Below are 26,841 nucleotides of genomic sequence, written 5' to 3'. Positions count from 1 at the left end.
TGTGACAACCCCCTATAAAACAGCTGTACCTCCTTTCTGTGTTTGCTCTTGAGAGGGTTTAAATATCCATTTTATGTAGATTTTGGTCAAAGTCAGGGTTGTGCAGTCAAAGCAAGGCTGTTCAGTTCATCACCTCCTCAAGCCAAATCAATGTGTTGATGGCCATGGTACAGTGCTGGCCCGAGTTAAGGACACAAATTTCCTCCCTGCTATAATATTTGGGTGCAAATGGAACTTGGTATTTTTTGCTTTTAATTTCCCCAGGCACACGAAGGACTGGGGAAATTAGGTACAGAAAAGGTAAATAAAGTCATTGAGTAAGAGGAATGATGGCAGCAGCAGCGCTGTGCTAAATTGGTTTCTTTGAAGTAAAGTCTGATTGCAGCTGCAGAAATTTCTCCTGCTTGCATGCAGGGAGGCAAGATGAGGTTATTAATTATAACAACAGGCTGGAATTGATCTTAATGAGAAATGGTGCAGCTTGGGAGGAGCTGAGGCTGTGCTGGTGGCTGTCTCCAGGGCTGGGGCTCCACAAGGACCTTCCTGGGCCATTCCCCTGCCAGCCTTGTTGCTCCAGAGCCTGTCCCATGATGATCCTGTGCTGCTGAGTCCCTCCATCCTGGGTTATGAACAGGTCACATTGCTGTTGGCCATCCCATCTGGGCCCTGCATCTCAATAACCTGGGACAGGTGCAGGAGGTGCTGCTCTAGGGTGAGACCTCATCAAGAGCTCGTGAATCCAGAGCCTGCAAAGCTTTTGAGCAAAGCTGGAACTTTGCTGACCCTGGAACACTCAGTCTGCCTCCTCCTTTTGTATCCCCAGGGATTGTAATTGTTGCCCTGGCAGACATGTGGGAAAGCTGCTCATTAGCTGAGAGCCTTTGGGAATGGTCCTGTCCCAGCGTGCCTGTGCTCTGCCAGCCAAACTGGTTTTCTTCTGAGAGCTCATTTCTTACAACACTGCAGCAATTAAGGTGTATTAAAGGCTAATCATGCCCAGCCTGTTTTTCTCACAAGACAAGCCTTCCAGATTCTGATTCTGCTTTGATGAAGAATGATGAAAGTCTCTTGTCTCCAGTCCATCAGTTCAGGGTAACTCTCCCTGTGTGTCCCCAGGCTCAGAGAGAAGGCACACTCCTTCCAGGTGTGTGTCACTTGGCACTCCTGCAGCAGCTCCAGTAGCTGCAGATGGGCAGATCCAAAAGCTCTGCCCCTTCCCTCCCTTTTCCTGAGCAAAACTCAGGGATTTCAGCCATGATGAGAACTCTGCAAGCCATGACAGTCTCCTCAACTTCCCTTTGACATCAAAGTGAGACTTTGGTGTGTCACAGGAGCTTTCTGGGTGCCCCTGTCCCAGCTGTGCTTCTGCCCTCCTCCTGTTTCCCACCACACTCTGAACACATTCCTTGGTGTCTCTTTGTGGCTGGTGGAGGATAGAGGAGTGTTTTCTGTCCCATTTGTACCCCTTGCCAGCACTGGTATTTACAGAGCATTGCCCCATGCTCTCAGGGGTGCACAGGGAGGGATTGTTGGGGTGTCTCTGCAGGGCCAGGAGTTGGACCCATGATCCTTGTGAGTCCCATCCAGCTCAGGACATTCTGTGATTCTATGAAGTCCTTTCTTGCCTGTCCCACAGCAAGATGTTCCCTCTCACCCTCACATCTGACAGACAATCCCAGATTTTGGGGAGGTGACAAGGGAGTAAATTGCAGGGACAGCTGCAGTTTGAAATTGTGTTCTGTGGCTTTGTTGGCTGCCAGAAAACTCCTGTGCTGAGTGCACCCTGTACAGCTGGGCCAGTGTTTTTGCTCTCAGACCTCTCATTAGCAGAGATCAGCTTTCCCCTGGGAACTTCTCATTAAAACTCCCAGCCTCTTCTCTCCCTGGCTGTTGGAACACATCTGAGCTGCTGGAGCTGTGTCCAGTGTGGGAAAAGAAGAAACTCAATAAAAACTGTGCTAGAACCATCTGGAGGTTTTGTTCCATGGGACTGAGAAATTCCCAGGAACTGGGACCAAGAAATTCCCGGGAACTGGAGTGCATCATCAGCTTGGGAAACTCTTTGTGTCTGTCTGAGCCTCTTGGCACCTCTAGGGAGGGTTGTGTGGTGTTGCTGGGTCTTTTATGGCCCCATTTATCATCAAGTGCTCACCCTTGCATGGTTTCCTGCTGCAGAATTAAACCTTTTTTTCCCCTCCCTTCTGCTTTGATGAGGGATTTTTGCCTGCCACCATTGCTTTATTAAACAGGACAAATCCAGTTGTCCTGTTTCAATTGACTGCAGGTTATCACCAGTAGAAAATGCCATTTCCTGCATAAATGTGATTGTCCTGCTCCAGTGAATGGTCAGGAGCACTGATACCTTCAGAAAGAAGGGATGTCCTGGCCACAGGAGAGTTTGTCATGGAAGGGGACCAGGCTGGTCCCTTGGCTGGTTTTCCATCCCTGACCTAAGCTGTGTTTCCGGGAACTCCTTGACAGTTTGTCCTGGATTGACATTAAAGAGCGAGAGCAGATATAAATATATGATAAAGCTCTGGAGTGCTCAAGATTAATATTTCAGGATCAAGAAGTCTTTATTTCCTCAAGTGCTCCAACAAAAGGAGCAATTTGTGTAGTTGTAGTTGTCGTGGTTCCCTTGCACCACCTGAAGGGACAAAGGGAGCTCAGAGCAAAGCCCCAGCTCTGGTCTTGGCTGAGGGGGATGCCTGGTGTCAGAGGCTGCATCATGAAAGCAGTGACTTTTTGGAGGTGTTTTTGGTGTTGGGGTGTTTTGGTGGTCAGGGTGCTGGAGTGTGAGTCCTGCAAGGAGAGGGGGAGAGAGCTGGGCTCAGTGAAGAATTCAACTCAAGTTTCCCTGCTGGAGTGAGTCCAGAGCAGGCCCCTGGGTTGGTCACTTAGAGCTGGAGCTCCTCTGCTCTGAGCCAGGCTGGCAGAGCTGGGGGTGCTCACCTGGAGAGCTCCAGGGACACCTCAGAGCCCCTGGCAGGGCCTGAAGGGGCTCCAGGAGAGCTGGAGAGGGACTGGGGACAAGGGATGGAGGGACAGGACACAGGGAATGGCTCCCACTGCCAGAGGGCAGGGCTGGATGGGATATTGGGAATGAGGAATTGTTCCCTGTGAGGGTGGGCAGGCCCTGGCACAGGGTGCCCAGAGCAGCTGTGGCTGCCCCTGGATCCCTGGCAGTGCCCAAGGCCAGGCTGGGCAGGGCTGGGAGCAGCCTGGGACAGTGGGAGGTGTCCCTGCCATGGCAGGGGCTGGAACAAGGTGATCTTTAAGGTCCCTTCCAGCTCAAACTATTCCATGATTAGTTCCAGCTGGAGAGAAAGAATTGCAGGAGCTGTAGCAGAACCTGCAGACATCATCCAGAGGTCAGAGCCAGGCTCTTCACAGCAGCACATGGTGGGAGGGCAGGAAGCAACAAACATAGGATGAAACAGGAGAGTTTCAGACTGGATATAAGGAGCAGCATTTCTGCCCAAGGACAGTCAGTTAGACTGACAGACAGCTGTCCAGAGAGGTTGTGAAGTCTCCATCCTGGAAGTTTTCAAGGTCAGACTGCCTAAACCTGCTGCAATCCCTTTAAAGAGACTCAGCTTGAAGCAGGATTTTGAGCTGGAGACCACCCTGAGGTCTCTTGTGCCCTGTTTACTCTGGGATCCTCCATGGCTACTCCTGTGGAAGTGGGGTGCTGCTCCTGCACACACCTGGAGAGCCTCTGGGTTTTGGGAGTGTTTGTGCCATTGCAGTGGGACCTGGCACTGCCTGGCATGGATACTTGGATACAGTGCTCCAGAAAGTGTGGCTGAGTTTGGGGGGGTCTCTTTGCTGTCTCTGCCTTTGCTCTGCAGATCTGGGAGAAAAGGGCAAACAGACAGGTCCCTTCTGGTGCTGTATTTTTGTCCATGTCTCTCCAACACAGAATATCCTGAGTTGGAAGGGTCCTGGAAGGCTGGGGTGAAGGTCACTGGTATATTAAAGCCTGGTTTATTTTCTTGTTTCACTTTGGAGGCAGGATTTGGAAGCACTTATGCAACCTGCCCTGTTTGGATGATGCCTGCACAGAGCTGGTGACACTTTCCCTTATAACCTCAGGGGTTCAGAAGTGTGAATCAGAGGCTGTTTGTCTCCACTGATGCTCCATAGAAACTTGTACCAAGTGGAAAGTCCCAGCTCCTGGTGTTTCTGTGTTGCTCTGCCAGTAGATCTGCTGCAACCTTCCAGGTCCAGCCTCCCAGCCCCTGCCTGGCTCTGCAAGAGTGAGTCAGCTCAGCCAACAGCATCTCCTCGCCCGGGCTTCATGATCCCAAGCCACGTGTGCTCCTAACAGAGCACTGCCAGAGGGATTCTGAGTGGCTCCTGACCTCCTGCACCCCTTCCTGGTGGGCACAGGTGCCTTCTGCTCCTGCTGGCTCTGGACATGTGGTAGGTCTGTGTGGGAGAAGGCTCAGCAGTCCTCTCTTAGGTCAGGGTCCGCAGTGCTACTGAAAGAAAATTAAATGGGAAATATGAAATAGAAAGCATGGGGTTGAGGGGAAGGGATTCACAGCTCGCAGACATTGAGGCAGGATTTTTTTAGGGGTTTTTGGTAATTTTTCTTTTCTTTTCTTCCACAAAATTCGAGTGCTTTTTCTTGCATTTGTCAGGGAGGATTTTGCTGGGATGCATTGTGTGTCAGAGAGCTCGGGGTTTGTGTTGCTGACGAGAACAATTGATTTTTATTTATTTGTTTATTTACTGCAGGAGAGAAACCAAGCCATAAGTTTTAAGACTTTAGCTGCTCTGGAGGAATTTTATTTAGAGAAACAGCCTGATTGTGCTGCTGTGTGTGATTGACACAAGCTCCTCTAATCCTGTTGCCAGTGTGGGCTCTGCAGCAGAGCCCTGGGATCTCTCACTCTGATGCCCAGGTCATCTCAAGGTGTTCTCTGGCAGTCCAGGGTGCTTCTGCCCAGGGATGGGTGCCATCTCCTGCCCTGGAGCTCAGCTGCACATCCCACAGCCCTGGCACACCACCAGCTCCCTGCCAGCAGGAACGATGCAAACTGCAGGTTTTTGGGTTCTTCCCCATTTCCCACCCTGCCTTGTTCCTTGTTTTGCACTGCTTCAGAGATTACTTGGGTCCCAGATGGTGCCCAAAGGTGGTGGCCGTCCCTGGGCAGTTTGGTGGCTGTGTAGGAGCCAGGGCTCTGCAGCAGCTGGACACACAGGGCTCAGCAAACTCATCACTCAGCAGAGCCTGGGGCGGGGATATCACTGTCCTGAAGTGGTTTTGGAAGGTGACCAGCTGGAACCTTTTAATCCCTGGAGCAGAGAGGTTCCCTGGGACCTGATCAGTGTGCTGAAAGCTGCCTGCTTGCTAGAGTACTTTCTATATTATTTTTTAAGCATGATAATTACACTGCTGTGATTGCCAAGGTAGGGGCACGCCTGCCAATATGACGGTGCCTCCTGCCAGCTGATGTCTCCTGCCTTGCTTGGGGAGAGCTGCTGTGGTGGGAAGCACAGCCATGTGGATCCATCCCCATCCTTGCTGCTGGAGGTGTGGGGTTGTAGCCTGTTACGCTGTCCCTGCACCCCAAAAGAGCCTCCAGCAGCTCCGTGCTGCCCGGTGCAGAGTCCTGTGTCACCTGTGAAGTGTCCCCCAGGAAAGCCCTCCCGTGGGTGGGTGCTGCCAGGTCCCTGGTTTCAGGGGAGCTCCTCTCCCCCAGGAAGGTGGCAGACAATGTTTATCTCTGTTGTGTTTGCTGGGGCTGGAGAGTGACTGTGTTAACACGCAGCAGATGGGCCTGGTGAATAGGTGCTGGAGATAACCCTGTTTCCTCATGCAGCCTTGTTGCCTGCTGGGAAAGGAGCCAGCCAGGCTGTTTAAGGAGAAGTGTGGAGCTTGGACAGGCTGAGGATGGATTTCTCCTTCAGCTGGTTCAGTTTTGGGAGGAGGTTGTTGCTGTGGGACAGAGGCTGCTGCCACAATCCACCACGTCCTGGTAGGGTTGGACCATGTAAAGGCAGGATCCAATCTGTGCCCACTGGGATCTTTGGACCCTAAATTTAATTCTGTTTCAGGCAGAGACTGGAATTGTCCATCAGCCCTAGGCAGGGTTGGTGTCCTGCCAGTTGCCAAGGCTGGGGGATGGGTGGCTGGGAACCCAGAACTGGGGGCACAGCTGAGGGTGTCCCGTGTCCTCTGCCATGCTCTGTGCCTCCCACTCACTTTCAGGGAAAACCGTGTGGCTGCTGGGCAACACGATGTGCAGCAGAAGGCAGGGGAGTCTCCTGCCAAAGCTTGTCACACTGGTGGCCCTGCCACTGCAGGACCTTTGATGGAAGAGCTGATGGCCCTTCTGGAAGGCTTTTTGGTTTTCCCAAGGAAGTCAAGTGGGTGGAAATCCCAGCAGCAGCTGGGCAGTGTTAGGGGGACAGTGTGAACAGAGAATGTCACAGCTCCCCAAGGCCATTCCAGGACACTTCAGTGCCCTGGTTTCCACCTCTCTCCCAGCTGCCTGGAGCCTGGATCTCCTGCCCAGCCAAGTGAAATGGTGTTGCCTTCCCTGAGCCTGCAGCTTGTTGCCGATGCCACATCAAGCAGGCCTGGGGATGTGCCTCATCCCAGTGTCCCCTCATGTGGTACTTCTGTCTTTCCTCTCTATGGGAAGGAACAGGGTGATTCCTTCCACAATCCCATGGTGGCACTGCTGGAAGCCTTTCCTTGCTGGGTAGGACCATGGGTGTATGAGGGATGGACAGGAGGAACATTGGTGGCTGTTTGTCCCAGTCCACAGACAGCACTGCAGCATCTGCATTTCAGGGCAGATTTTTTGGAGCCAGTGCTCTCCTGCACTGTGTACACAGCATGGAGGAGGCTGGAGGTGGAGGGCACAGGTTGCTGACAGCCTTCCCTTGCCTTTTGCTGATGCCTGTGGTTTGATGAACCTCACCAGTAAGACAAATGGATGTAACAGGATCACGGTGCCCTTCATGGCCCCATTGGCTGCTCCTTCCCCTCCTCTGCCTGAGCAATGATCTCCCTTTCAGATGTTGTGGACATGGTGCTGCCACAGGGGAGAGGGATGTACAGTGGCTCCCAGCTGTAGGACTTGAGGCAGAAAAATCAATGTTTATATTTCTCTTAGCTGGGAATAACTCCAGTAAATAAACACCTTGCAGAGTTCAAACGATGCAGGCACCACATATGAACCAGAATGAATTTTCAAGCTCTCTCTTGCAATAAAATAGATTTCTTGATTTCAGGCTTTATTTAGAGAAGTGTTTGATTTAAGAAGGGAGTTGAAGGTTATATCTGATCTCTGTGAGGTGGAGCTGCTCTTCCAGTGACTGTGGAGCGTGGTGTGGAAATGGGGTTGGATTGCTGCTGCTGCTGGAGAGTTCCCAGGAGAGTTTCTCATGTACCAGCCAAAGGCAGGGTCACTTCCCTCCTCCCCAGGGGGGTTCTGGCTGCATCCTCTGCCCCTCCAGACCTTGCTGCTGCATTGCAGTCTGCTCAGAGCCTTGGGAAGCTCTGTGTGCAGGTGCTGCTGCTTGGGATTCTGGAGGCCAGCCAGGACCCAGTTCCTTCCACAGGCTGCACCGGCGTCTGGAGCTGTCTGTGCCTGCCCTTTGTGGGATTAAACACCCTCCTCCCCTTTGTTCCAGCCACTGTGCTGCTTGAACTTGGTTGTTGTAGGGATGCTGGAGAGGGAGCCAGTGGTGAGCCCACTGAGGTGCAGCTCCCATGACTTGGGCTGCTCTTGGTCTCTGGAGGTCTGACTTTGCTCTTCCTGGGAGGAGCTGAGGGCATGGCATGGGCTTGGAGGCTTTTTCTGCACAGTTGGCCCTGTCTGTGGTCTCAGGCAAGCAGAGTGGGGTGGAGGGGCTTGGAAGGGGCCTGCTCTGCTGGAGAGAGGCACAGCTGACCTGGAGCTGGGGTTCAAGATTGGATTTATGACTTGGCCACCTTATCTGGGAGCAGGAGTGCATGGAGGGAGGGCTCCAGATTCCCAGTGCATGCTCAAATGAGGGAGGGCTGGTTTGTCCTTGTGTGAAGGAGGAGGAAGCAGAAAACTCTGCTTGAGCCCCACCTTTGCTCCAAGCTGCAGGAAATGACCCCGAGCAGGGGACAAAGGGCACCATGCAGGGCTGGTCTCAGTGTGGGTGCACACATGGCAGCCTGAAAGCACCGGGAGGGCTGCACTGGGGGAACGCTGCTCCCTGCAGCCCAGGGATCACTGTGGTCCCTGGAGCTGCTGCTGCTGCACTTTTGGAATATTGAGCCTGCCTAGAAAGCGGAATTTGACTTCCTCCCCTACGACGAGGTGGTTCTGTCGTGTGTTGGACCCATTCTCCCATCAGGGTTTCAGACATTCCCAGGCAACGTTGGAGGTTGAAACCAAGAGCTGGTACAGCCAGAAGGGCATTATGACATCTCTACTTCACAGATGAGTGGGGAAGCAGCTGGAGCTGGGACGTGGTGCTCCTCTTCGCTGAGCTTGGAAGCTGCTGGTGAGCTGTCCTGGCACTGGTGCACCATGGAGCTGCTGCTCCCAGGCTGACTGGGCCAGGCTTCCAGCCCCAAAACCTACAGCCAGGTAGAAGCACCTCTGCACACCAAAGCCTGCCTTCCTTGGCTTGGTGGTGTCTGGTGTGGGATAACACAGTTATCCCAGGGTGGAGCTGAAAGGAGAGGAGAGGAGAGAGACAGGAACAGAAAGTGAGACAGAGGTGGGGTGGAGCAGAGAAGGAGAAAAGAGTTGATGTTGGAACAGCAAGAAGGCAGAGCAGGGTCTCACCTCCTCCCAAAAGTTCCAAGAGTTCCACAGTGTGTCTGTGCCCTGCAGACACACAAAGTGCCAGGGTTGGGCACAGAGATGGTGTTTGCTTACCAGGGCACAACCCCACTGTGAGAATGGGGTCAGTGGGTGCTGAGCTGCTTCTATTGCCCTTCCTGGAGCATTTTGGATGGAAGCCAATGCATTGCCATACAGCTGGAGAATTTGTCAGTGCCAGAAGAGCAAGTGCCAATAGAGCAGTGACTAGATTGATGGTTGTTCTCTTCCTGGAAGCAAGGTCCTGACCATGCCAGCCCAGGAAACACGTGGTACCTCGGCCTATTGGGTGGCCTTGGCCTCAGCCTCACGCTGTGTCTTCTTTCTTGCAGCCACTCCCACTCTCCTGGCTCCATGGCTGCCGTCCGCGAGTGGTCCTGCACGCGCTGCACCTTCCTGAACCCCGTGGGCCAGCGGCAGTGCTCCATCTGCGAGGCGCCCCGCCAGAAGCCCGACCTCAACCACATCCTGCGCCTCAGCGTGGAGGAGCAGAAGTGGGCCTGTGCCCGCTGCACCTTCAGGAACTTTCTGGGCAAGGAGACCTGTGAGGTGTGTGGCTTCACCCCCGAGCCGGGACCCGGTGGCTCCCCCTTGCCCGTCATCAATGGCATCTTGCCCAAGCCTGCCGTGCTGATGGAGCCCAAGGGCACGTCCAAGGAGGAGGCTGCCAAGGCAGAAAGCAGCAGCGAGGACTCGGAGGGGAAGAGCCCCGATGAAGCAGAGCTGGAGAGCGGCTGGGCCTGCCAGCGCTGCACCCTGCACAACACGCCCGTGGCCAACTCCTGCTCCGCCTGTGGTGGCCCACGCAAGCTCTCCCTGCCCAAAATCCCACCAGAGGCGCTGGTCGTCCCTGAAGTCATCACCCCGGCCGGGTTCCACATGGCCCCCTCCACCCCGCAGCCTTCGGTCTCCGCAGAGATCTCTGATGGTGATGCCGCGGCCACCCCGGGCCCCGTGGCTATGGAACAAGAGATGCAGAAGATCCCAGCCTTCAGCCCCTTCTCCCCGGGGCTCCAGAACAACCCCGTGCCCCGAAGCCGGCGGGAGGTGCCCCCACAGCTGCAGATGCCGGGCCCCGAGGGCTCCCAGCCCGCGGCCACGGGCGCCGTGGGGCAGAAGGGCTCTCCCCAAGGTCAGGCCAGGGCCGCCCCTGCCGCACGCTTCCCGGACCTGCTGTCCAACAAACGGCTGAGCGTGCTGGAGGAGGAGATGGAGGTCAGTCCGTCCCACTGGAAGTGCAGCTCCTGCTCCCTGCTCAACTCCGCCGGCGCCAGCAAGTGCGAGGTTTGCAGCACCCAAAAAGGCAGCGACACCATCAACCTGGTGGGGGACTCGGTGAGGTTCACCCCGTGCAGCCCCTCCAGCCCCGACTTCACCACCTGGTCGTGCTCCAAGTGCACCCTCAAGAACCCCACGCAGGCCCAGAAGTGCAAGGTGTGCGGCTCCTCCAAGCTGCACGGCTTCCAGGAGCACGGCGGGGACCCGGGGCCGCGCTGCCCCGACTGCGGCGCCTGCGACAGGGACAGGGACAGGCCCGGCTGCTCGTGCGGCGCCAAGGCGCCCTCGGCGCGCAAGGTGGCCCGGCTGTTCCCGGCCCCGCCGGCCGCGGCGCAGGACAGGCCGGGCCAGTGGGCCTGCCCCGCCTGCACCCTGCTCAACGAGGGCAAGGCCAAGCACTGCGGCGCCTGCCACACCCCCCAGCAGTACGTGGCACAGCACAAGGGCCTCAAGCCCCTCAAGAGGAGGGAGAGCATGCACGTGGAGAAGAGGAGGCAAACGGATGAGGGCGAGGCCAAGGCCCTGTGGGAAAACATCGTGACCTTCTGCCGGGAGGTGAGTGCAGTGCTTGCTTGTTCCTGCCTCTCCCATAGGTCTGGGGCAGCATCTTCCATGCCTTGGGCTCCAGGGATCTTCCCTTGCAGCAGCTGCATGCTGGTTGTTGGCACTGAAATGTCATATTTTGGTGCAGAATGATCTCCAGGGTGAAGACAGGCCATAGAGCCCACTCCTGGTGCAAGGGTGAGGAAGTCTAAAACCTTGTGCTAAACCTGTTAATTCTGAAACCCAGTGGTATTTTAGATTAGTGAGAGAGAACTTCTGGGATGAAGGGGACATCCTTAGGTGGTCAGTCCATCTCTTTCCAGTGTCTAGTGGTGGGAAAGGCAGAGAGTGTGCCCAGGTTTGCTGGTGGCACACTGTCCATGAATGCAGGAAATCTGGGATGCAGCAAGCAGAGGCTCGGGATGAGAGGGCAGGCAGAGGAACTACTGCCACTGCCAGCAGCTGCAGGTGTTACGGAACCATGGGCCGGGCCTTGGTGTTGTTGGTTTGGGTGTTGCAAATGCAGAGGTGCAGCACAAATGGCTCCCCCTGTTCTGGGCAGGCAGCTGAGCTGCAGCTCTAGGCTGGCTCTAGTTGAAGGTCTCAGGAGGACGTGCCAGCACACACCTTCCCACTGTGAGCTATCTGGTCCAGTCAGTTGGGTTTCAGCCTCAAACACCACTCTGTTGGCCTCATTTTTTTCCCCTGTGTGGCATTAAAAGCTCCTGTGAATGCTGCTTTCTCTGGCCTCCTTCTGGGGGAAGCCTCCAGCTCTTCTGGACCAGATGGAGAGGGAGTTGCAGTCCCGTTTTGACGTACAGACAAGGCTTTTCCTGCCTGGTCTGAGGATCGTGTCCATTCCTGTACCTCCACTGCACAGTCCAGGGAACACTGATGTTTGGCTCAGAGGGGAAGCTCTGAGAATGATCTTGTTTGGGCTTGTGGTTTTTTTAAATTGCTCTGTGTCCTTCCTAACAGGCGTGGGTGTCTTTATAGCAGAGACCCAGATTCTGCTTATCCCCATCTTTTAAGCAAGCGAATAGCCTCTTTTGTAGGCAGGGAACATCTGTTCCATCAGGAATCAGGCCTGAAGGATGAATCATGATGATGGCCAGGCTGAATTAGCAGCGTGGCACTGCCAGGAAGGGGAGCCTGCCTTGCCCCGTCCCACAGCTGAGCCTGTGTGCTCCTTAACCCACAGTAATGGGCTGTGAGATCCATCTCCCAAAATTCCCCTCCAGCCCAGCCCCAGCTGTGCTCTGGCACTGTTCAGGTGTGAGGTTAGGCCTGGCAGCAGTGGAGGGACAATGCTGCTCCTGTCCCTGTGCTCCTGGTCAGGCTGGCAGGGGAGGTCCCTGTGAGCTCCCTGCTGCCCAGGCTGCTCAGCCTTACCCTGGAGGAGCCAGGCTGGCCGAGTTCTGCTCCGTCTGTTTGTCCCGCTGCCCCTTGTCATGTGGAGCAGCTCCTCTTGCTGATCCCTGCCAGCATTTCTGCTTGAGCTCCTGCTGTGGGCTTTCCTTCCTCTGCTATTCCAGGGATGCCTTTTCCAACCCTTCTCAGTGTGTGGTGCCTATTTTAGCTTCACCCTTTCTCTTCTGTTGGGGAGCAGTGCAGAGCTGGCCTCTTCCACTGGAATCATGCAATCAAAATGGTTTGGGATGGAAGGGACCTTAAAGCTCATCTCCAACCCTGCCAACCCACCTCACCTTCCACCACACCAGGTTACTCCAAGTCCTGTCCAGCCTGGCCTTGAACATGTGCACAGATGGGGCAGGCACAACTTCCCTGGACAGCCTGTGCCAGGGCATCCCCACCCTCACAGGGAAGAATTTTTCCCCAGTACCCAATCCAAATTTCTTCCCTTTAGGTTTAAAACTTTTCCCTTGTCTCATCAGTGAAAATTTTCACATTCCCTTGTTCATGTGAAAAATTGTTTTCCCTCTTACTAATAAGCCCCCTTTAGGCACTGGAAGGGGTCTGAGGTCTCCATGGAACCTTCTCCAGGTGAGCACCCCCAGCTCTCTCAGCCTGGCTCCAGAGGAGAGGGGATCCTGCCCACAGAGCATCTCCATGGTGTCCCCTGGACCTGTTCTAACAGATCCACGTATTTGTTATGCTGAGTCCTCTAGAGATGGACAAAACTGGGATCTCACAAGGGCAGAGCAGAGGGGGGGAATCCTCTCCCTTGTGTCCTCATAGCCCTGCACAGCAAGTTCCTGCAGAGCCCAGAGATCCGTGTGCAGGGATGGGTCACAGCCAGGTCCCCCGCCAGGCTGGTGGCTGCTCCTCAGCTGCATGGGGCAGATGCTCCCTGAGAGAGCAGGACAGCTGTTAGCTGAAAAACACCCTCCTGCAAAAGAGGAGCTGGAGTTGCTGATTGGGGCACCACAAAGGAAGCATTCAGGTAGGATTGCCACAAAAGAGGAGGTCAACTACTAATTGGGTGTGCGTAAAGCTAATTTAAATCAGAGCTAGCTTTTGCTGAAAGAATTTAATTTAATTTAATTAACAATAACAAAGAAACACCTGTTCTCATTTCACCCTGTGTTAGACTGAAAAAGCCACCCTTCTCCACTTGGTGAAGTTCTGTGCCTCCATCCCTGTGGTTAATGCCTATGGGATTACCTGCCCTTCCACCATCCTATTTATTTATGATGCAGCAGCTATTGCAGGAGGGCTGGGACCTGGGATACCCTCACTCTGAAATTGCTTGCCTGGTTGTGGTCTGGCTGAATGCAATTGCAAAAGCTGCCCCTCCCCATGGATGTGCCTGGGGGGTGGCACAGGGCTGCCAAGCCCAGCGTGTCCCCTCTGGGGCAGGGACAAGGCTGGTTGAGGTGTGTTGGCGTGCCAGGTGGCTCCTCGCAGCCCTGCTGTTTGCAGGCTTTGCTGCTTGTGGAGGCAGCCAAGGCCCCCCACAGCCCAGCTTTTAGCACCAGCATGAAGTGTGAGACTGTCCCTGCCCAGGGAGGCTCCTGTGAAACAGAAAAAGGCAGATTGGAGTCACAGCCCGGAGCTTGAAACCAGTGAGGTGAGCCTGAGGCAAGGCTGAATGCTGGACCTGAAGCACAAGAAGCATCTCTGCTGCTGCCAGCAGACACCAGCATAGTCCTGTCACCCTGTAGGGCTAAGAAGGGACTGCCTGGGCCCGGCAGGAGGGCTGGGGGCTCTGCTGTCTCTCATGGGGGCAGGGGGAGGCTCGCCAGACCCCCCAGTCCCGAGTGGCTCCACTGATGCTCTCTTGCCTTTTGCCCTCACAGAACAAAGTCAATTTTGTGGACGACAGTTTCCCCCCCGGGCCCAAGTCGGTGGGGTTCCCGGAGGGGGACAGCGTGCAGCAGCGGGTCAAGCAGTGGCTGCGCCCCCACGAGATCAACTGCAGCATCTTCAAGGAGCGCTCGGTGAAGTGGTCGGTGTTCCGCACGCCGCGGCCCTCGGACATCCTGCAGGGACTGCTGGGCAACTGCTGGTAGGGACCAGTGAGCCGGGCTGACACCCTCCTGCCCCTTCCTCCTTCCCCCTCTTCCTCCAGCTCCAGCTCGGCCCCCTCAGCCCTACTCAAACCCCTTTATGCCCCCAGGCTGTAGTCCATGCTCTGCCTCATCCCCTCCCAGCATTGTGTGGCCGGGCGGCTTGTGCTGCCCATGCCCTATGATCCGTGCCCAGTGCTGTCCATGCCCTGTGCTGCCCATGCCCATGCTGCCCATGCCCATGCTGCCCATGCCCCGTGCCCCGTGCTGCCCATGCCGGTGCTGCCTTTGCCCATGCCCGTGCTGCCGTGGCAGTGCTGCTCGTGCCCCATGCTGCCCATGCCCATGCTGCCCATGCTGGTGCTGCCCATGCCCCGTGCTGCCCATGCTCCGTGCTGCCCATGCCCATGCCCGTGCTGCCGTGGCAGTGCTGCTCATGCCCCATGCTGCCCATGCCCGTGCTGCCCATGCTGGTGCTGCCCATGCCCCGTGCTGCCCATGCTCCGTGCTGCCCATGCCCATGCCCGTGCTGCCGTGGCAGTGCTGCTCATGCCCCATGCTGCCCATGCCCGTGCTGCCCATGCTGGTGCTGCCCATGCCCCGTGCTGCCCATGCTCCGTGCTGCCCATGCCCATGCCCGTGCTGCCGTGGCAGTGCTGCTCATGCCCCATGCTGCCCATGCCCGTGCTGCCCATGCTGGTGCTGCCCATGCCCCGTGCTGCCCATGCTCCGTGCTGCCCATGCCCATGCCCGTGCTGCCGTGGCAGTGCTGCTCGTGCCCTGTGCCCCATGCTGCCCATGCCCGTGCTGCTCATGCCCCCTGCCCCATGCCCCGTTGTGAAGGTCCGCCCGAAATGAACGGGTGACGAATGATTTTTGGGTGCAAAAATAACCAACAAAAGTCACAGGGGTTTTGCAGTAACAAATCAACAAGGTGCAATTTTATTGATTATTACCACAGCTAAATATGCGTTTGATTAAGGGATCCGGGGAAGAGAAGGGTAAGACAAGGAAAAAAGGAAGGAAAGAAGGTCAGGGAATGGGGTATAGCTACCAAAACGTGATGTCTTCGGGGTCCCGCCGCCGAAACTCGCTGGTACACGTCTTGGGGAGTACTCAAAGGACAGCTGAACCGAACCCCAATATATATACTGTTCTTGGTTGGGGGAAGGGTAGCTGAAATTAGGTTTCTATGGAGGGGAGAAGTCCATTGTTTTCATGGCCGAATGCTCACAGGTACGTTAGGTTTTTTCCCCCTCCCTGAGTTGGGAGGGGGTACAGTCCCAGTCTCTGGAAGGAGGTTGCCATGGGGGTGCCATGGGGGTGCCAATAGGGTGCCAGAGGGGTTCTTGGTTCCTTGATGAGGGGATTCGCATCTCTGTTGGTCCGTCACGGTGGTTGAAGACAGGCAAGAGGGATCTTCTCATGGAGCGGCGGGGGGAGCCATCCCAGAGCTCAGTCCAGCCAGGTCAGGAGTTTGGAAGAAAGTCCAGTTCAATTGTCCAGAAAAGGGCAGCATGCCCCCCTCAAGTACAGCATGGCGTGTTCTTCAAACATCACTTGTGAACACACTAGATAAGCAGACTTTCTTTCCCAACTGGCTCAGCAGTTTTAACCCTTCAGTAGTTCTCATGACAATTGTGAGGCAAAAAATGAAGGATTTTTGGATGGACTTCTACACCCGTGCTGCCCATGTCCACGCCCTGTGCCCCATGCCCCATGCTGACCATGCCCCGTGCTGCCCATGCCCGTTCCCTGTGCCCGTGCTGCCCATGCCCATGCTGCCCATGCACAATACTGCCCATGCCCCGTGCTGCCCATGTTCTGTGCTGCCCATGCCCTGTTCCCCATGCCTGTGCTGCCCATGCCCATGCTGCCCATGCCCGTGCTGCCCATGCCCCATGCCCCGTGCTGAGGCCGCCCCGCCTGCCCCGCAGGTTTCTGAGCGCCCTGGCCGTGCTGGCCGAGCGGCCCGAGCTGGTGGAGCGGGTGATGATCACCAGGACGCTGTGCCCCGAGGGCGCCTACCAGGTGCGGCTGTGCAAGGACGGCACGTGGACCACGGTGCTGGTGGATGACATGCTGCCCTGCGACGAGTGCGGCTACCTGCTCTTCTCCCAGGTCAGTGCCACGGGGACGTATTGCAATAAGATCCCAATATTACCAGGTAGATTGTGCCTGGGCCAGTCTGACCCTTGCTGCTGAGCCAAAGGCGGCAACTGTGGTGTTTCACCTCAGAGACACTTTTGGCTGGCTGGATGTTGCAGCTGGGCGCTGAAACAAACCCAGGCTTGTAGAAACTCAGTTTACCTCAGGTGGAAGGGCTTCAGGTGAGGGTGAAGAGGAAAAGGAGACAGATTCTGCTGGAGGGTTAATATCCAGAGTTTATTCCATGGTCACAGACATCTGAATCTTGGCAACAGCTCCAGTAGAATGTTGAGCACATGGTTCTGGCTCAATTTAAGCCCAGGGACAGGGGGAGGGGAAGGGACAGGTGAGCACCAACTAGGTGGGAGGGGCAGGGTCTCAGGGGACAAGGGACACATAGACAGGCCAATGACCCCAGACCTGAAGGGCATCCTTTGAACTTGACCAACCACACAAGGCCTTGCTGGAATGTTAAGACTGATTGACAGAACTCACTCAGCAAGGGGGCGAGGGGGAAGGGAGAGAGGTATTGCCACACCTGGGACGGGACTGGGAAGTAAAACAGGGAATGAGCTCACACTGCAACAGGGACGGGGGTGGGCAGTGCTCCAGGGCTCAGGGAGGCTCATCCTAGGTGCTCCCAGGACAGGCAGTGGGAAGAGGCTCTGCTGGGCTCCATGTGAGGCCCCTACTTTGTGCTGCATTTAGTCATAGAGACACTAAGGTTGGAAAGGGCCCCAAAGATCATCAAGTCCAACCACTGATCAAGTACCCCTTGCTCACTAAACTATGCCATAAAGTACCCCATGGACTTGTTTTTTGAATGTTCCCAGGGATGCTGACTCCACCAGTGCCCTGGACAGCCCATTCCAATGCCTGACCACCTTTCATTAAGAAATTTTCCCAATATCCAACCTAAACCTCCCCTGATGCAACTTGAGGCTGTTTCCTCTTGTCCTGTCCCTGTTCCCTGGGAGCAGAGCCTGGCCCCCACCTGGCTGCCCCCTCCTGTCAGGAGCTGTGCAGAGCCACAGGGTCCCCTCTCAGCCTCCTTTTCTCCAGGCTGAGCCCCTTCCCAGCTCCCTCAGCCCCTCCTGGTGCTCCAGCCCCTTCCCAGCTCCATTCCCTTCTCTGGACACCCTCCAGCCCCTCAATGTTATCCCAGGTGCCACTGACCTTCTTGCCCACCTGGGCACACCTGACTCACGTTCAGCTGCTGCCAAGGAGCACTCCCAGGTCCTTTCCCAGTGGGTTCTTCCCAGCACTCCCAGGTCCTTTCCCAGCAGGTACTTCCCAGCTGCCCCAGGCCTGGAGCTGCTGGGGCATGCTGTGACACAAATGGAAGATCCAGCACTGGTTGCACCCTGTTTGCAGCTCAGGACACTGCTCTTTACTGTGTCCTCAAGACAGCTGAACTCTTTGAAGCCATAATATCCATCTATTTGGACCCCTTTTGGCATTTCCCAGGCTGCAGTGAAGAAATTTCATTTACAGTTGCTTTTCCCTCACTCCTTGCACCACAGCCACTTCACTTGCAGGGAAAGCCACCCTTATCCTTTGTATAAAAGGAAAACACTTTAACCTGTGTTTTGCACTGTGAGGGAATGAGGGAAAGCTGTTTCTTTCCTCTGAGGGGAGGTCTGGCAGCTTGGCTGTGCCAGGGAGGGCCTGTGGAGAAGGAGGGGATGGCACATGGAGCAGCCTGTTCCAAGCCAGTGCCCAGTTGCTCTGAGCACGCTGGGGTGGCATCTGCTCGGGTCAGTGGAGCTCCCTCAGCCCCTCCAGGACATTGCTGTGCCCTGCCCTGCCTGCCAGGCCCAGGGGCTCTTGCTGGGATCATGTCCATGAAGGAGACTGAGAACGTCTCTATCGAAACTCAGGGGGCAAAATCTGCCAAAGAAAACAAAGTACCACTGTCAGGAGGAGACAGGGACTGGGACTGCTGGCTTGGATCTCATTCTGCAAATCCAGTCCTCTGGGTTTTCACACACAGCCATGTCAGGACAGGAATCAAACTTCAGAGAAGGGAAGAAGAAGGAGTTTGTGTCTACATTCTGTCTCTCAGTAGACAGAGGATACAAATGCATTTTTTTTATTTCAGCATAAGATTTACCCTAACCCTAAAAGGTTTTTACCTTTTCCTTCCATCTTTCATGAATTTCAAGTCTGCTTTTGGAGCTTTTTTAAGATTTGAGGATTTGCCTTGCCTCTGTTTCCAGGAGCATCTGAATCGTGATGAGATTTTTCTGCTGAGTGTTCAGCTGTGGGAGCTGGATGTGGGGGATATAAAAGGAAAATCAGAGTTTTAAAAATAAAAGAAAATCAGGCTCTTATCTGAGCTCCCTGGCTGTGGTTCAGGCAGAAATAAACAACATGGATTTTGTTGAGTGAGGGACCCAAAAACCAGCAAAAAGCACTTTTAAGCTCTCTTTATCCGTCTGAAAGAAATCTTCACTGCCCTCCTTTCCTCTGCCAGCTCTTGGCTGCCACCTGTGAGTCACACAGGCACAATGTACCAGTGATTTTCCCTGCTGCTCTCCAAGCACCAGATACCAAACCCCATTTGCTGGGAAAAAACTTGCATCTTGTAATCAGGCCTTGTAGTTACTCGCTGTGCTGGAGTAGAGGACTTTGCCAGTCCAAGTGTTTGGAGCTTGTCCTTGAAGCAGTGTCTGTGTTGCCTGGGTGGAATCCAGTCAGTTGGGTGGGTGTGCTCTGGGGAACCTCCTGTGCCAATGGGGTGTTGGTTTGGTTTGCAGAGGTGTGTGACTTAAAGGCAGCTGTTCCAGATGTGCTCCACATCACAGAATCCTAAATGTCCTGAGTGGGAAGGGACCCACAAGGATTATCAGTCCAACTCCTGGGCCTGCACAGACACCCTAACAATCTCACCTTGTGTCTGAGAGTGTTGTCCAAATGCTCCTTGAGCTCTGGGGGCCTTGGTATCTTCTTCCATTATTAAACAGTTCTAAGTTCAGGTTGAAGTGGACAGAAGGGCCTCAGGATGGGCAGCCTGATTGCTGGGCACCCCAAGGTGCAGCTCTGTCAGCACCCAGGCCTCTTGGGTGTTCATTCCAGGACTTCCCAAGGGGAATTGAACTCAGCAACAAAACCCTGAGCAAAGAGCGAACGGGTCACCCATGGCCAAGAGGACTGGCTCCTGGCATGGCCTTGTGCTGCCGGGATGGCTGGCAGGGATGGCTGGGAGGGGCTGTCCCACCCCCTGCCCAGGGCTGACGTGTCCCTCCCTGTCCCTGCAGGCCCAGAGGAAGCAGCTGTGGGTGGCCCTCATTGAGAAGGCTCTGGCCAAGCTGCACGGTTCGTACTTCGCGCTGCAGGCCGGGCGCGCCATCGAGGGGCTGGCCACGCTCACCGGGGCGCCCTGCGAGAGCCTCATGCTGCAGGTCAGCTCCACCAACCCCCGTGAGGAGCCCATCGACACCGACCTCATCTGGGCCAAGATGCTCAGCTCCAAGGAGGCTGGGTAAGGTGGGGCAGGAGCAGGGACGCTGCAGATGGGGTGAGGGGGAGCATTCTTGTCTTTAGAGGCTCAGGAGAGGGGTCACTGCATCACCTGGGGTGGAGTCCACCCCCTGTGCCACTCATCTGGAGCATTGGTGGAGCTCCCACCCAAAGCTTTAAGAAATTATTTCTCCTGTGATTCTCATATGAAATTAAGAGCCTGGTGAACTTCCACTGCATGTCACTGCTGTCTTGCAGGAGTTAGGAAGTGGCACTGAGCCCTTTGCTTTGAGCTTTTCTGTTTCGTGAATGCTTGACCCTGCCCGTCTCTCCCACCTGTATGTGACATCTTTGCTAATGACACCTGGCTAGCTCTGGTCTGGAGGGAGGCACAGCCAAAGCAGAGGCCTCCTGCTCATCACTTGGGCAGGAGGGCAGCTGGGTTGGCTGAAGGCTGGGGTATGGGGCTACATGGATGGATAGCTCCCAGCACATGGTGTCCCCCTAAACCTGACTGCTGCAGACCTCCTACCCCAAATAGTGTCCTCACCCCTGCTAGCTTGTCTAGCTGATGGACTCCCTGCTTTTCTCTTGGCTTTCTGCCAGCCAGCAGAAGTGGGCAGGACCCTGGGGCCTGGTAGAACTCAGGGGAGGTTTGGTGCAAAGCTCCCCAGTGCAAAGCAGCTCTCCTTGGAGCCTGGGCTCAGCCTGCACATGGGCAAGGGGAGGGAGCTCTGGCCAGCAGGGCTGGGCACTTCCTGGGGAGTGTTGTTGATCCCAGCAGTGCTGTTGCAGAGTGGGAGCATCCAGGGTCCTCCTGGGAGGAAGCTGTCCCATGCCTTGAGCAGCAGGGATGAGGTTCCCCAGGCCAGGCCTGGCAGGACCCCGAGGGTTTGGTGTCCCCGTGCAGGTTCCTGATGGGCGCGTCCTGCGGCGGGGGCAACATGAAGGTGGATGACGTGGCCTACGAGAGCATGGGGCTCCGGCCCCGGCACGCCTATTCCATCCTGGACGTGAGGGATGTCCAGGGCTTCAGGTGAGCTCGGCCTGGAGCCTGCCATGCCTCTGCAGCTGCTCCTGCCTGCAGACCCAGCAGGAAACCTGGGGATGGATAGCTGAGGGCATAGTGAACAGGACACTAGGGATTCTTTGGTGTCCCATCCTCATGAACAGCAAGGATGACACCATCCTAGGGCGTCACATAAATGCTGTTATCATATGAGCTGTCCTTGCCTAGTGCTGGCTCCATGTCCAGGGCTGGAATGTTTGACCTGGTCTCACAAGACACAGAGGACTGAGTTGAGCTCACACTTTGGTGAGGTGCTCAGAGCATATTGCTCATTTTTGAATGGAGGGGGGATAGAAATGGGTGCCACCCTGACAGCTGGGCTGCTATAGGAAGCTGTATTTTCAGCCATGTCACTCTCAGCAGCCCCTTTGGGCAGGGAAGGGCAGAGGGAGCAGCAGCAGGAACAGAGCTGCAGACAAGGACATCTGGAACCACGATGTGGGTGACACATTAGTTCTGGGATGCTGTGAGAAGGCAGGAGTCACAGGGTGTCCTTTGTGGGGGTCAGGCTGGGTCTCCCCTTCCTCCTGAGTCTCTGACACTTTTCCCCTTCCCCTTCCAGGTTGCTGCGCCTGCGGAACCCCTGGGGCCGCTTCTCCTGGAACGGCAGCTGGTCGGACGAGTGGCCGCACTGGCCGCTCCCCCTGCGCCACGACCTGATGCCCCATGGCAGCAGCGAGGGCGTCTTCTGGATGGAGTACAGCGACTTCATCAAGTATGGCACAGCCAGAGCAGAGCTGTGGGGCAGGGAACAACGGGGCAGGGATGGAAAATGGGACATGGGGTCATGATGGGGCAAGGATGGAAAACGGGACATGGGGTCATGATGGGGCAGGAGGGACTGGTCATCCCTAGGGAATGTGGGTGTCCTGCAGCATGCAGTGTGCCCCATCAGGACTGAGCCCAGCTTCCCCACAGGTATTTTGACTCTGTGGATATCTGCAAGCTCCATTCGGACTGGCACGAGGTGCGTGTGCAGGGCATGTTCCCCAACAAGGCCAACGGGCCGGTGACGGTGACGTCGCTGACGGTGCTGGAGCGCGCAGCTCTGGAGTTTGCCCTTTTCCAGGAGGGCAGCAGGTGAGCTGGGCAGGGCAGTGACACTGGGGGGGCTCAGCTTGGAGAAAAGGAGCTCAGAGGGGACCTTCTGGCTCTGCACAACTCCTGACAGGAGGTTGCAGCCACGTGGGGGTCAGGCTCTGCTTTCAGACAGGACAAGAGTAAATGGCCTCAAGTTGCACCAGGGGAGGTTTAGGTTGGATATTGGGGAAATTTCTTCACTGAAAGGGTGGTCAGGCCCTGGCACAGCTGCCCAGGGCAGTGATGGAGTCCCCATCATTGCAAGGATTTAAAAATCTTATGGATGTGGCACTTGGGGACATGGGTTAGTGGTGACCTTGGCAGTGCTGGGTTAATGGTTGGTTATTGGTCTTGATGATCTTAGAGGACTTTCCCAGCATTAATGATTGCACAGTTCTGTGGTTCTGTGGGCCCAGAAGAAATCCAGACACACTGGCATCCCTCGGGGTCACAGAGCTCAGGGATGGACCCTCATCAACATCTCTCCAAATCTTGGGAACTGCTCATGTTTAGCTGGAGCCCAACTCCTGAATGCAGGGCTGGTTCCTGGGGCAGTGGGAAAGCTCTTCCCTGGAACTGCTGCCTGTGTCCTGGGTGAGGTGTGACCCTTCCTTCCTGGCACAGGAGGTCAGACACGGTGGACAGCCACTTGCTGGACTTGTGCATCATGGTTTTCCGGGCCACCTTCACCAGTGGGAACAAGCTGAGCCTGGGCAGGCTGATGGCCCACAGCAAACGAGCCGTCAAGAAATTCGTCAACTGCGACGTGATGCTGGAGCCGGGCGAGTACGCCGTGGTGTGCTGTGCCTTCAACCACTGGAGCGCTGCCCTGGCCGGCCCTGCTGCCCAGGGTGAGGCCATGGAGGGGCCCTGGCGGAGGGAGAGGTGCCAAAGCCCTCCTCATGGGGACCTTCTTCAGGGTGGAGGTTGCCTGTTGCATGTTGCACATGCATCAGCCCAGGAGCACCGTGCTCATGGGATTGTGGGCTTGGTGACAGTTCCTGATCCCTGTTCCTCTGGGTGTCTCTGCAGCTTCCAGTCCCACCAGCAGCCGACCAGCCACTGATTATTCCAGCTACATCCTGGCTATCTACAGCTCCCGCCTGGTGATGGTGGAGCAGGTGGACGCACAGCCCACCACGCTGGCAGATGCCATCATCCTGCTGACCGAGAACAAGGGCGAGCGCCACGAGGTGGGTGGGGGGCACAGGGGCTGCAGTGGGGAGGGGGTGATGCTGCCAGAGGGAGCCTGGACCTGTGGGGTCCTTGGGCAGGGGTTGGGCAGGGCTGAGCCAGCTCTAGCTGCCACCCCTGGATGCCCACCCCCTTTGCTCCCTGGGGCAGCGTGGGGCACCCCATCAGATGGGCTGCCCTTGGCTGGAGTGGAGGATGCCAGTGCAGGGGTTTTGATTTCGGGATTGGGGTGCCCAGAGGCTTCATCCCCTTCCCTGCTGTCTATCCCAGGGCCGTGAGGGGATGACCTGCTACTACCTGACCCACGGCTGGGCAGGGCTCATCGTGGTGGTGGAGAACCGACACCCCAAGTCCTACCTGCACGTGCAGTGCGACTGCACCGACAGCTTCAACGTGGTGTCCACGCGCGGCAGCCTCAAGACACAGGACAGCGTCCCCCCCCTGCACAGGTCTGGGGTAGGCAGGGGTGGGTCACGGGGGCTGCCAGGAGCCTGGAGAAAGGCAGAGCCAGGGCTGGCAGGGGGGCATGGACAGGGTGGGATTGCCAGGAAAGAGGTGGGATTGTCAAGGCAGAGGTGGGATTGCCAGGACAGGATGGGATTGCCAGGAAAGAGGGTGGGATTGCCAGGACAGAGGTGGGATTGCCAGGACAGAGGTGGGATTGCCAGGGCAGCATGGGATTGTCAGGAGAGGATGGGATTGCCAGGACAGAGGTGGGATTGCCGGGACAGAGGTGGGATTGCCAGGACAGAGGTGGGATTGCAGGGGTGGAGGCTGCTGCCCTGAGCCCCTGGCTCTCTCCACAGGCAGGTGTTGGTGATCCTGTCCCAGCTGGAGGGTAACGCCGGTTTCTCCATCACGCACCGCCTGGCGCACCGCAAAGCCACCCAGGCCTTCCTCAATGACTGGATGCTGACGAAGGGCACCCACAACCCGCTGCTCACGCCCGAGGTCGCGGGGCTGCACGGGCCCCGGCCCCTATGACGAAGAGCCTCCCCCTCCCCTCCCCACCACCCTGTTCCTGTCACCGAGCCTCTGGCCCGGGGTGCCCCCCTGAGCCAGCAGCGCTGAGCTGTGGGGCACAGCTGGAGTGGCACCCCCAGCGCTTTGCCCCACGCCACGGGGCCGGGGTGAGCTCTCAGGGCCAGCACCAGCCCTGGCACGGCTGCCCTGGCACGGCCGCCCTGGCACCGCTGCCCCCAGGCACTTTACAAGGAGCGGCTGGGGGCACGGGGCCATCTCAGGATCCCACCTGCCCCGTTCCTGCGCTGGGCCCGGTGCCCTCTGCCCGCCCCGGGGACTGTGGGACAGGGAGGGGCTGGAGGTTGCTGTCAAGACCCTTCCCAGGCACCACGCTCAGGACTCTGCCCCTTCCCGTGGCACCAGGGCACTGGCGCTGCAAAAAGAAGAATATACCTCTGATGTCTGTCCGTCTGTGTGACCCTCCGTCTGTCCCTGGGCCCTTCCCTCTGTCTTGTTGCCCCCTTTGTCTGCTGTCGGGACCAGCGTGGTGCTGAGGCTGGGCTGGGGAGTGCCAGGGTCACGCTGCCATGGTGCCACCCCTGCCAGGGACCCCCCACCCATCCTGTGTGCTGGGGCTGGTGGGGAGAGGGCACAGAAAGCTGCTGCTGAGGGGGCTGTGCTGTAATTGGGGTAAAACTCAGAGGTTTCACCACCTCCTGCTCGGCTCCAGGTGGGGAGCAGGGCCCCGGGGTGCTGCAGGCGGGGGCTGTGGCCCAGAGCCCCTGTCCCTGTCACACAAGTGTTACTATGCAAAGGCAGCCGTGGGAGCAGTGCCTGGAGAGAAGCCATGGCCCGAGCTGGGCTCAGCCCCTGGCACTGCCCCCTGTGCCCCCTCCTGTGCCCCATGGAGGGAGGCTGGGCAGCAGGTACCGACCCAGAGTTACCACGAGCCCATGTGCTGGGGAGGGGGTGGTTCTGGGGGGGAACAGAGAGCCCCCTCCTCCAGAGCCCGAGTGCTGTGGGAGGCAGTGAGCACAAGGCAAAGGCTGCACCTCGGGGTGCTGCTGGCCCTGTGGGTGCTCTGAGGTGGGGGCTGATCCTGGGGGGAGCTGCACCCCACGTTTTCAGGGCTTCGTGGCTCTCTGACTTGACGTGTGCGTGTGTGTGTGTTTCTCTGTGTGTGTGTGCGTGTGTGTGTGTGTGTGTGTGTGTGTGTGTGTGTGTGTGGTTTGGGGGTTCCCCTCCGTCTCCTCCCTGAGCTGTGTGGATTTACAGCTGAGGGGGGCTGATGGGCAATGCTGGACCCTGTTCTGGCAGGGGCCGTGCTGGGGGATCTGCACCCCAAATCCTGCACCCCAAACCCTGCACCAGTAGCTGGGCTGAGCCGGGGGTGCAGGCTGTGCCCCTCTGTGTCCCCTGGGGATTGGGGGTGGCAGGGGGGGTGGGCTGCCCTGGCACCTCCCAGCCCCCCCAGCTGGGGCTGCTGAGCCAAGCTCTGTCTGTATTTCTGTTTGTTGATCTGTTTTCTCTCTCTCCAGCTCCTTCCTCCTTGGGATGATTTGTCCTTCACTTTTTTTTCTCCTCTCTCTTTATGTCTTTCTGAGCTGTGAATATTTTTAACCCTGTAAATACTGTCCAGCTCTTCAAAATCATAGGATATTTTATCAATTGTAAATCAGATCAGTAATCCCTGTATGATATGAATTATCCATGGGTGGTTTTCAAACTCAGGTTCTGATGGACCAAATAAAGTTTTGTTTTTTACTGAAGCTGTTTGGTTTTCTGGTGGAAGAGAACAAAAGGGATGAGTGGGCTGGTTTGGGGGTCAAAGCAATGGGTCTTGAAAGCATTTCCGTGGAGCAGTGACAGTCGGTGCTGGGGGGAGAGCTGAGCACCAAAAATGGGGAATTGGAAATTTTCCTGCACTTGGGGGTGCAGGAGCACAGAGACGGGCGGGAATAAAGCAAAACAAAAGCAAAATCCAGAAATCCCATAAAATGAGCGGTGTTCTCTCGCAGGGCCGTGCCGCGGCCGGGAGAGGGCACCCACCATCCGCATGGATGCTCTCCCGCTCGTGCCTCAGTTTCCCCACCCGTTCCGTGCCGGGCGGCGCCACGGCCGTGCCCGCTGCATGCCCGGCTCCGTGCCCGGGCTGGGGATGCCGGAACTGCTCCCTCCTCGCTGCTCCCGCTCGGGCCGTGCCTGTGTCCGGCGGCGGGGCCGCCTGGCGCGGGGGGAGCGTTCCGGCTGAGCGCAGGCGGCCCCGGCTGCTCTCGCCCGGGGTGGGCACCCTGGGACCAGTAGGGAGAGACAGAAGGAGAGGATTTCGCTCTTTCTTACAGCAACTTGTAATAGATTTTTCCGGGCGAAACATCTTTGCATTCAGGAGGCCCTGTCACAAGCCATCAGCCTCAGCCAGGGAGAAACAGATGGAGAGTTAATTTTGGCGGGGAGGGCACGGCCACGCTCCCTCCTCTCCCTCAGTCTGTTCAGGAGCAGGAGCCGGGTTGAGGCCTCGCGGCCGCGCCGCCCTCGCTGCCGCCTCCCGGGGGTCCCGGGGGTGCCCCCGCCCCGCCCGGTGCTGCCCAGCGCCGGGGACACGCCGGGACATTGCGCGGTGACCCGGCGGTGGCTCTTGCCGTGGTGAGCAGCGCGGGTGGGTGATGGTGTCCTGCCTTCCCACGGCCGCGGCCCCGCGGTGCCCTGGGAGCAAACCCGGCCATGGCAGGAGGACACCAGAGCAAATCCGGAGTGCCCGCTGCAGCCGGGGACACCCGGGCGGGCTGGGGGTGCAGGGCACACCATCCCCCAG

At 57.0% G+C, this 26,841-nt stretch overlaps 1 protein-coding gene across 5 annotated transcripts in view; it reads left to right on the top strand.

Annotated features, from left to right (window-relative positions):
• Positions 1–25,798, top strand: part of CAPN15 (calpain 15) — a 58,798-nt gene extending 33,000 nt beyond the window's left edge. For 4 of the 5 annotated variants that reach the window (XM_054271042.1, XM_054271040.1, XM_054271038.1 and 1 more), the window contains 11 exons: positions 9,155–10,655; positions 13,904–14,112; positions 16,051–16,234; positions 19,522–19,745; positions 20,634–20,759; positions 21,355–21,507; positions 21,711–21,872; positions 22,497–22,723; positions 22,905–23,065; positions 23,337–23,515; positions 23,873–25,798. In XM_054271042.1, coding sequence (XP_054127017.1) covers positions 9,177–10,655; positions 13,904–14,112; positions 16,051–16,234; positions 19,522–19,745; positions 20,634–20,759; positions 21,355–21,507; positions 21,711–21,872; positions 22,497–22,723; positions 22,905–23,065; positions 23,337–23,515; positions 23,873–24,050 — 3,282 coding nt within the window. In that variant the 5' untranslated portion in view covers positions 9,155–9,176 and the 3' untranslated portion in view covers positions 24,051–25,798. Of the gene's footprint in view, positions 1–4,344; positions 4,426–9,154; positions 10,656–13,903; positions 14,113–16,050; positions 16,235–19,521; positions 19,746–20,633; positions 20,760–21,354; positions 21,508–21,710; positions 21,873–22,496; positions 22,724–22,904; positions 23,066–23,336; positions 23,516–23,872 lie in introns of those variants that run through there. The other variant, XM_054271041.1, reaches the window with a different exon arrangement.
• Positions 25,799–26,841: the final 1,043 nt, after the last annotated feature.

Source organism: Melozone crissalis, unplaced genomic scaffold, assembly GCF_028551555.1.
Source record: "Melozone crissalis strain CALT ecotype California unplaced genomic scaffold, PUWL_Pcris_2 ptg000012l_1, whole genome shotgun sequence".
Taxonomy (NCBI): domain Eukaryota; kingdom Metazoa; phylum Chordata; class Aves; order Passeriformes; family Passerellidae; genus Melozone; species Melozone crissalis.
Note: the sequence above shows the minus strand (reverse complement) of the source record. Positions and strands in the feature narration are given on the sequence as shown.